Below are 9,098 nucleotides of genomic sequence, written 5' to 3'. Positions count from 1 at the left end.
AGCCGCATACAAACATGGTCTCTTTTTTTGTTTTCTTCAATAAGGCAGCTCCAAAATGCAGGGGTTTCAGCCTAACTCAGTGCTTTCTATGGTGGAGGGGCAGCCAGCAGAAAATATAGAGCGTAGGGGTTGGTAATGTTCTCTAGTTGCGCTGTGATTGGCTCTGTTCTGTCACTCATGGGGACAATACGTCACTGCAAAATGTAAGGGTATATCTTGAAAATTCAAGCCCCTTGGATGCTGCCATAGAGCTACATTAGAAGTGCTCATCCAAGAAGGCTCAAGGTCATTGACCAGAGATAAAATGTGAAATCACGTTATATCTACAGTACCTTTGATTGGACTGATCATGTTAACATCGTACTTTCAAAATCTTAGCTAGCAGTCATCATGAATCTAGTTGACAATCTACTGGAAAATACAACAATGAGTGGTTTGGAAGCAATCAGTGGCTAACTGCAAGCATTGCAATGCAATCACTAGCCTGCTATTCAGTGGAGTGGGTGTGTGGTCCCAAGTCTGGGTTTAAGGGTCTCTTTTCCAAGCTTAAAAGGATAAATGTTCAACATTGGCCATGCTGTCAATCCAGCATGACCTGCTGCGCTCAAAACAACTGGAATCTTGGAAATAGGAAATATGACTTCAGTGAGTTCAAGACAGCTGGGAACTCTGGGGGAAAAAACAAACTCTGACTGGGAAAATAAGTTTTGAACGGTCATCCAACTCGAAATTGCAAGTCGGGAACTTGGGCCCCTTTCTAGAGCTCGACCTGAAGATCACTGACATCATGATTCGACCTTTTTTTTTTCAGTTCCCAGTTGTCTTGAGTTGAAAGCACCATAAATCCAGAGAATGCCAGACTTAGATGACAAAGTCTGATGACAAAATTTTGCTTACGAAGGATTGCAGCGCCACCTTCCTGTTCAAGTGAGCACAGCACAACAATGTGTCCAAAAATGTATGCTGCTGCATAAATAATGTAATATCCCAGGGAGATATGTATACTGTAGCTAAGAAAGTAATACTAAGTGTATGTTGTGTTGTAACACGTGCCTCACCCTAATAATTTGGTCCCTTTTCTCATAATTTTGCCTACTGTTCTGACTTGGTGGTGCACATGTAGCCTATAGCCTGTTTTAGAGAAATGTAATCATTGAATATTGTAAGAGCTTTCGTTGTCCGCTTATATGCACCCTTTATTTATCCTATGGTTCTGACTTTGTGTACAGGGAGAATACTGCAAGAACGGCCCAGGTTCTGAATTCTGTCACTGCACATTTAAAAAATGCTTAACAGATAGTTATATTCGTCATAACTCGCTCATTAATGTCTTAATCGAAATTACGGATTGCCTCTTATCTGCTCGTCATCCCCTTATGCCATAGTTTGTACATCTCAATTGTCAGTAGAAACCACATTTGTTTAAGCAAGCCAGCCATATCAGCCATGTTTTTTTAAAGGCAGTAAATGAGGCTGAATGAACTGTTTCACTGCCTGACAAGACTCCGCTGATAGCCAGGTGTTGCAGTGGTAAAGTGTTGGGACTGCTACTAAAATCGCCACTGAACAGGTTACTTCTCCATCACTTCACTTCTCACACATCTCTCACAAGCAGGTGAGTATGGAAATGTATTTTTCGCAATAAGAATCCCAAGCGATGCAAAAATAAAAATCTGAAATGACATAACATATATTTCTTATTTCAAAATCATGCCGGCCTTCTGTGTTGAGACCGCCCCCACACGATCATGGCCAAGCCCAGTTAACGTTGTTTTTAGTGGCAGCCTATCACACGCAAGCTTCTGCATTCGTACTTTGTTATTTTACATGCACTGCGGATAGAAACAAATGCTTTGCTTTCTCTCGTTTGGATGAGGACCACACCAAGGCCTTTTCTGGACCAGGCAAAACTCAGATTCCGCTCATCAATTGAATCCGACCATAACTACATACCAATTTACTAATGACAATGATGGATTTACACCGATCGACGCATTTATTGGGATAGTGAGGGAATGCGAGCATCAGTAGATTTGGGTTGTAATTGTCCTACACATTGCGATATAAGTTAAGAGTTGAGCCGACTGTGGCGTCTAGCCATATCATTATGTCAGGCATATCAATCTTAGCATGTGTGATGATATCTATGCTATCGTCTGGATATTATGTCGTAGCAAGTGTCGAGCCTGCGAGGTATGAGTGGGATTTTGAGTCCGTAAATCTGAATGTGGACCTCTCTCGAGTACTCAAGAAAGTGAATGGCCGTTTTTTGTCTGTTGCCATAGACGCGAGTCTAGTCGCTGAAGAGAAGTTCATGTACCTTTTAACGTGAGTAAAGGCAAGCATTAACCTTACTATTTTTGGCCGGGGGGTATCTGTACTTTACTATTTCTATTTTTGACAACTTTTACTCCACTACATTCCAAAAGAAAATAATGTACTTTTTACTCCATATATTTTCCCTGACACCCAAAAAGACTTGTTACATCCCGAATGCTTAGCAGGACAGGAAAATGGTCAAATTCACGCACTCATAAAGAGAACAACCCTGGTCATCCCTACTGTCTCTGATCTGGCGGACTCACTAAACACAAACGCTCCGTTTGTAAGTTATTTCTGCCCCTGGCTATCCGTAAATAAAGAAAACATCGTGAGGTCTGTTTTGCTTAATATAAACGTGAAAGGATTTATACTTTTACTTTTGAAACTTGAGTATATTTGATCATTGACATTTACCTTTGATACATAAGTATATTTAAAACCAAATACTTTTAGTAGTATTTTGCTGGGTGACTTTCACTTTTACTTGAGTCCTTTTCTATTATGGTATCTTTGCTTTTACATAAGTATGACAATTCGGTACTTTTTCCACCACTGTTTTTGGCACAATTGTAATTGTGTGTGTTTTATAAAAGTATTACCATTAGTAAAAAAATAATTGACGCCTATATTAGAATTAGCCAGGGTCTTATTTTTTGATGTTGTTTTCAGTTACTCGCTCAGTTGTTTTTGTCTTTAGCCTAACAGAAAAACAGTTCAGAGAACAGCACTACATCATCTTATGAAACTCCATAAATACTGAACTAAACCTTATTTCATTCCACAAGGTCTCCAAAGCTGAGGACATTGGCAAAAGCTTTGAGCCCAGCATTTCTGAGATTTGGAGGGACAAGACAAGATTTCATGACCTTCAACCCAACATTTTTACATTCAAACGAGAATCACAACAACTCTGTATTTGATGCAGGTAAATATGGCATACATTGTCACTCATCTCAACTGTGAGTCACATTACACCACAGACATTGTCAGGCATAATGTCATATCTCATAAATTGCAATAGCAGCTCTTTTGATGTGTGCGGTTTGACTGTGGTCACTTGACTCCTCAGCATGATTCCTGTTTGGCATGAGAGATAGAACAGTACGTTGATTCACACAGAGTCAGCTTGAATGTACGCAGTAAACCAGGTAGATGTCAAGCAGATGTCATTAGTTTGATGTAGGTCTTAGGTCATCAGCTTCTAAGTGACTCATAGTCACTTGGTTTCTGGTTCCTGTTTGCTAATCTGCTGTCAGATGACATATGTGAAAGGCTGGAGCTGCCTCCACTACTGGAAAAGAGGCTGAAGCAGGAATGGACTCTACAGGAAGTACTTCTCGACAAGGAGGACTTGCAGAGGAAGTATAGGAGTGTGAAGTTCACAGGTATGAACCGTGGTCATGAAGGTAGCATCAGTCTAGCTCACAACACACTGACTCTTTTGTTTAGCTGTTATCTTGGAACCACCCCATTTCACTTGAGCAAATTCACAGAAAGAAGAAAACAACATTTAAAATGTATTTTTTTCCCCTGACAGAGTGTGCAGTGGATCTGCTCTACTCTTTTACAAACTGCTCTGGATTAGACCTCATCTTTGGGCTCAATGAGCTGCTCAGGACCTCTGGGAACTCCTGGGACAGCAGCAATGCCAGGACCCTCCTACAGTACTGTGAATCTAAACAGTACAGCATGTCCTGGGAGCTGGGCAATGGTAATCATTTTGAGGCCCCCAGTATTTACAGTGTTATACTAACTAAGCCATCTTTCATTGTGTGACTGAAACAGGGAATTCTCAACTAAACGATTTAGCTATTGTAAGGTTAGTTGAACAAAAATCCTATCTCCCTTTAGAGCCCAACAGCTATGAGAAGAAGGCAGGGATCAGGGTGGATGGATACCAGCTCGGCCAAGATTTTGTTCAACTCCGCAAGATTCTGCAGGAATCCAAACTTTACAATAACACTGGACTCTATGGACCAGACATTAGCCAGCCCCGGGACCACCGGAGAGACTTACTGGAGGGGTGAGAGTTTGTCCCTTTATGTAGCCTATATATAAAGTAGTCCCAATATAGTCCTAATGGACAGGCTGTTGTACTAACTAAAGTAATAGTATTGGAAGTCTCCTCAATCAATGGAAGAAGCATCTTGATACCAAAAGGTTGTTACTAACTAGAAAACTACTAAAGGAATTGAATTAAAATATGATTCTACAATTGAATTATGATATGTGACCTGCATACCTTTCAATATTCATCAAGGTTAAATATCACTTCCGTTGTAGTGGGAGACTAACCTCTTGTTTGTATAGTTCATGGGTTTTTTTCTGTCATTTCACAGCTGTATTATACAATAAACCAGAGTTTATTACTGCTTCTCTCCTTTATATCCACCTACTGTATGTCTATACCCAAGTAAGGCTGTAGTTCAAACCCTAAAGGGATACTTCGGGATTTTGACAATGAGGTATCCACGAGTTCATCTGAATCTGGAGAAGTAGATCAAGGGCCTCATTACCAAAATCCAGAAGTATCCCTTTAACTGTTAATCATTAATCCAACTCATTCATCTCTTATCTAAAAGGCACAAAGTATTCCAAACATATCCTGGCTCTTTCCCCTTTTGGGAAACTGCTTTATTTTTACAGTCTATGGGACAAACTCTCATCCCTCAAGTGTGTCTCCTGTGGTCTAAGGGCAGGTTAACGTCAGATCAATAGATTCTTCTTAGATAACCACCAATCATGTGGGATATGTTGAACAATCGTATCCCATTTACTTTTCATAGGTTCTTGGAGAGTGGGGCAGAAGCAATTGATGCATGCACCTGGCACCAGTAAGTTGAGCTGTCCCTCGTGTAGCATACAATGCTAAGGTCAGATGTCATGTGTTGGTGCCTTTGACTTTGACGCAAACACAGAGGCTGAACAAACACAGGAATAGTTTGATTGTGCCCGTGATGTTGGGTACGTGGGTTTGCCACAAGGGGTAAGAGGAACTTAACATAACTGTTTGTAAAGGCTTGCACTGACCAGACTTCACATCCCACTGGGCACAGACGTCAGTTCAATGTCTAGTTACGATTTACCTTTGGTTGAGTTGTCGACTAACGTAAATTCAACGTGAAATCATCAAAACATTTCACCATGTCATTGGATTTAGGTTAAAAGTTGCATTAAAAAAAAGACAAAATGCCCTTATGTTGACGACTTAAAAAAACATTCTATCGGTTTCCCACGTTGATTCAACATCATAATCTTTTTTTCTTTGGGGTTGAAAGGATGCGGAAATGGCCTCCCTAGTGGGGTAGCGGTCTAAGGCACTGCATCGCAGTGCTAGAGGCGTCACTACAGACCCGGGTTCGATCCCAGGGTGTATCAGAACCGACCGTGATCGGGAGTCCCATAGGGCGGCGCACAATAGGCCCAGCGTCGTCCAGGTTAGGGGAGGGTTTGGCCAGGGGAGGGGCTTTACTTGGCTCATCGCAGCTCTAGAGACTCCTTGTAGTGGGCCGGGCGCCTACAGGCTGACTTCGGTCTTCAGTTGAACGGTGTTTCCTCTGACATATTGGTGCGACTGGCTTCCGGGTTAAGCGGGCAGGTGTTAAGAAGCACGGTTTGACGGGTCATGTTTCGGAGGACGCATGACACGACCTTCGCCTCCCGAGCCCGTTGGGGAGTTGCAGCGATGAGACAAGATTGAAATTGGGGTGAAGAAGGGTCAAACAAAATAACAATCAAAAATACAAATAAACGATGTGGAAACAACGTTGATTCAACCATTCTCCTCCCCCCCCCCGGTGGTGTGATTGTGTCAGATGAGAGATATGGTCTACACACCATATAATCTGAAAATGTGATTTTTATTCTTAGTGATTCTGTTGTGTTTGATATGAAAATATACTCATCCTTGATTGCTCTGCCCTTCTGTTAGTTATTATGTCAATGGAAGAGACACGTCTCTAGAAGATTTCCTAGACCCTGAGGTGCTAAACACGTTGGCCTTAAAAACACATGAAGTAATGGAGGTAATGAAGAAAAAGTTTATAAATGTACTATAAATGTATTGCAGTTCAGTAAGGACTTTAAATGGTTCTTCTGTTTCGTGTGTCCTCAGACCATTGAGCTGACCTCTCCTGGGAAGAAGGTGTGGCTTGGAGAGACTAGTTCTGCCTATGGAGGCGGGGCTAAGGGCCTGTCTGACACGTTTGTCGCTGGATTCATGTGAGTGTGTGTATGTTTGTGTTGATCAGGATACATATAGACCCAGTCAGTATCACACCCTGATACCATGTGATAATTTTCATCTGGATTACTCTGGAGGTTGTAACAGGCAGGCTAGTCTCGCTTGCCAGACTCATGGTGCTCCACTGTGGGAAGAGAGACTACAGCCTTGCAGCCTCATTACACTGGCGGTAGTTGAGTCAATTGTGTTGTTAGTCTACTCTCATGGAAGGGAATCTCTGCTATTCCAGAACATGTGGTTTTCATTGAATTTACAGGTCACCTGTGAGCCTCATGATCAGCCTTTCAACCATGCCCTGTTCCAGGAAGACTTACAATAGTAGTCTCACATGCAAAAAAATGAAAGGAATGCCACATGATGTATCCAACATTGACTTAATCAAGTGTTAGGGCAGTAGGTTCTCACGAAAGATTACATATTGCATTCTCATTGAATAAGGTTGCTTGTATCTAAATCAGATGATATGTGTCAGAATCTCATTCTTTGCGATTAAAAACGTTATACGGTAATAAAGTACTGTATGTGGTGTAAAATAAATGTTTAATGATTACAGGTGGCTGGATAAACTGGGACTGGGTGCGAAGCTTGGATTGGATGTTCTCATCAGACAGGTTTTGATTGGATCTGGGACTTACCACCTGGTAGATGAGAACCTGGATCCACTTCCTGTAAGATAAATTCCTGTTTATTCTCCTTTGTATTCTGAATTCCTGAAAAAACACCAATGATCCAAGTATTTGTGGATTGTGAAAATAGTTTGGCTATTCTATGAATTTTCCCATTTATATATACGGTCAGGTCCATAATTATTGGCACCTTTGATAAAGATGAGCAAAAAAGGCCTTATGAAATAAATAATACAAATAGAGCTATATTGTATACGCAATTTTGTGAATATTTTTCTCAGAGAAAGAGATTTTTTTTAAATGCCGTTTTCTAAAATGTTTTATGAGATTGGAGAACCCATTGGGATGGATCTTTGACCATACAGAATCTTTCCAGATCCTAGATATCCTTAGTCTGCGGTGGGGGACTGCCCTCTTCAATTCAAACCATAGGTTTTCAATGGGGTTCAAGTCCGGAGACTGAGATGGCCATTGCAAAATGTTGATAGTCTTTTTTGCTCATCTTTATCAAAGGTGACAATCATTTTGGACCTGACCGTATAATCATTTATCTGGTTTATGGCTGTATCACTTTGGCAGGATTACTGGCTATCAGTTCTGTACAAGAGGCTTGTTGGACCAGAGGTGCTGAGTATAGAAGCCTTTTCCATTTTGGGAAAGACGAAAAGAGTACGGGTCTACCTGCACTGCACTAACAAGAAAAGGTATTCCACAATCCAGCTGTATTTAAAATGAAGCCACAACCTGGGTTTGTGTGTGAGACATGTGAGACAACCATCCTGACTCCTCGATGTTCTCCCTTCTACAGCACAAGCTACAAAAGTGGAGCAGTCACATTGTTTGCTCTGAACCTGAGTAAGGGCCCTGCGAGGATCTCTGTGCCTGTTACAATCTCTAACAGTACCGCCGAGGCCTTCGTTCTACAGTCTGAACAGCCTGGCGAGGAGGGACTCTACTCCAAGTAGGCTACCAGTAACCTTTATTCCCATCAATGGGGCCACTAACCTTAAGTTTGTCGCTTTTCATTATTACAGTTCAAGGACGTGTTTGCTTTTGTCTTGCCTTGTAATATTGTCAGTGTAAAGGATGCCGTACTACTAAAAATAGAAAGGAGACTAACAGTGTGCTGTGATCTCCAGGTCTGTGAAACTCAACGGAGAGGTGTTGAAGATGGTGGATGAAAGAACACTTCCATCGCTCCAGGGAACTCCTCTTCCTGCAGGAGAACATCTCAGACTCCCTGGTTATTCCTTTGCCTTCTATGTCCTCAGCGAGGCCCAGGCGCTGGCCTGCCGATGACCCCAATTGGAGAGGAGGACTTGAGAAGATGGAGGTAAACTCACTGTCTAAACTAAGAGAAGGAAATACTGTACTTGACTTTTGGACTAAACACAGCTGTATGACTTTGCCAAAGACTGTAAACCAAGTGAATGTGGTGAAAGGATTCGATCATCTTTGGAAATAACTTTTCATCTACATGTATTACATTTTTGTATATTTTTCAACATGTATAAATAGTCTTAATACATTGTGAGTAGGGTTTTAAAATTTCAGAGGACTCATATGGTTTCAGTCCATGTCTTGGAAGAAATTGCTGTTCAGGAAACACTTAAATGCAATACTTGTTGTACATAAATTATGTTTCATATTTGATGCCAAAAACTTTAGACTTAACTCAACTTGTTTACGCTCTGGTTACTTGATTTTCTACTCGGTAATGTAGTTGAATTGTGCAATTTTCTATTTTGGTACACTGGGATACAAGTCTTTTTTATAAACTTTTTGTGTGCGATATATTTGTACAACATAATTTGGATGAGAAAATAAATACAGTAATGAATTCAAAGCATGTAATGCTATATATGGTTTATATTTTTTGGTTTTATATTCTCAGTGTATACATATTT

The 9,098-nt window shown here is 41.0% G+C and overlaps 1 protein-coding gene across 3 annotated transcripts; it reads left to right on the top strand.

The window, feature by feature from the left end:
* Nucleotides 1–1,479: 1,479 nt before the first annotated feature.
* Nucleotides 1,480–9,050, top strand: hpse (heparanase). Of its 3 annotated transcripts, none has more exons than XM_029708917.1 (12): nucleotides 1,480–1,615; nucleotides 3,108–3,247; nucleotides 3,579–3,707; nucleotides 3,860–4,033; nucleotides 4,174–4,345; nucleotides 5,109–5,156; nucleotides 6,254–6,347; nucleotides 6,437–6,543; nucleotides 7,119–7,233; nucleotides 7,771–7,895; nucleotides 8,000–8,152; nucleotides 8,331–9,050. In XM_029708917.1, the coding sequence occupies exons 2-12, from the start codon at nucleotides 3,184–3,186 to the stop codon at nucleotides 8,488–8,490; spliced, it is 1,341 nt and encodes a 446-aa protein (XP_029564777.1). In that variant the 5' UTR covers nucleotides 1,480–1,615; nucleotides 3,108–3,183; the 3' UTR covers nucleotides 8,491–9,050. The 3 variants fall into 3 exon arrangements, with proteins under 3 accessions (XP_029564777.1, XP_029564775.1, XP_029564776.1); XM_029708915.1 differs by lacking the exon at nucleotides 1,480–1,615 and adding an exon at nucleotides 1,805–2,328; XM_029708916.1 differs by lacking the exon at nucleotides 1,480–1,615 and adding an exon at nucleotides 2,566–2,605.
* Nucleotides 9,051–9,098: the final 48 nt, after the last annotated feature.

Source organism: Salmo trutta, chromosome 23 (assembly GCF_901001165.1).
Source record: "Salmo trutta chromosome 23, fSalTru1.1, whole genome shotgun sequence".
NCBI classification, from domain to species: Eukaryota; Metazoa; Chordata; class Actinopteri; order Salmoniformes; family Salmonidae; genus Salmo; species Salmo trutta.
Note: the sequence above shows the minus strand (reverse complement) of the source record. Positions and strands in the feature narration are given on the sequence as shown.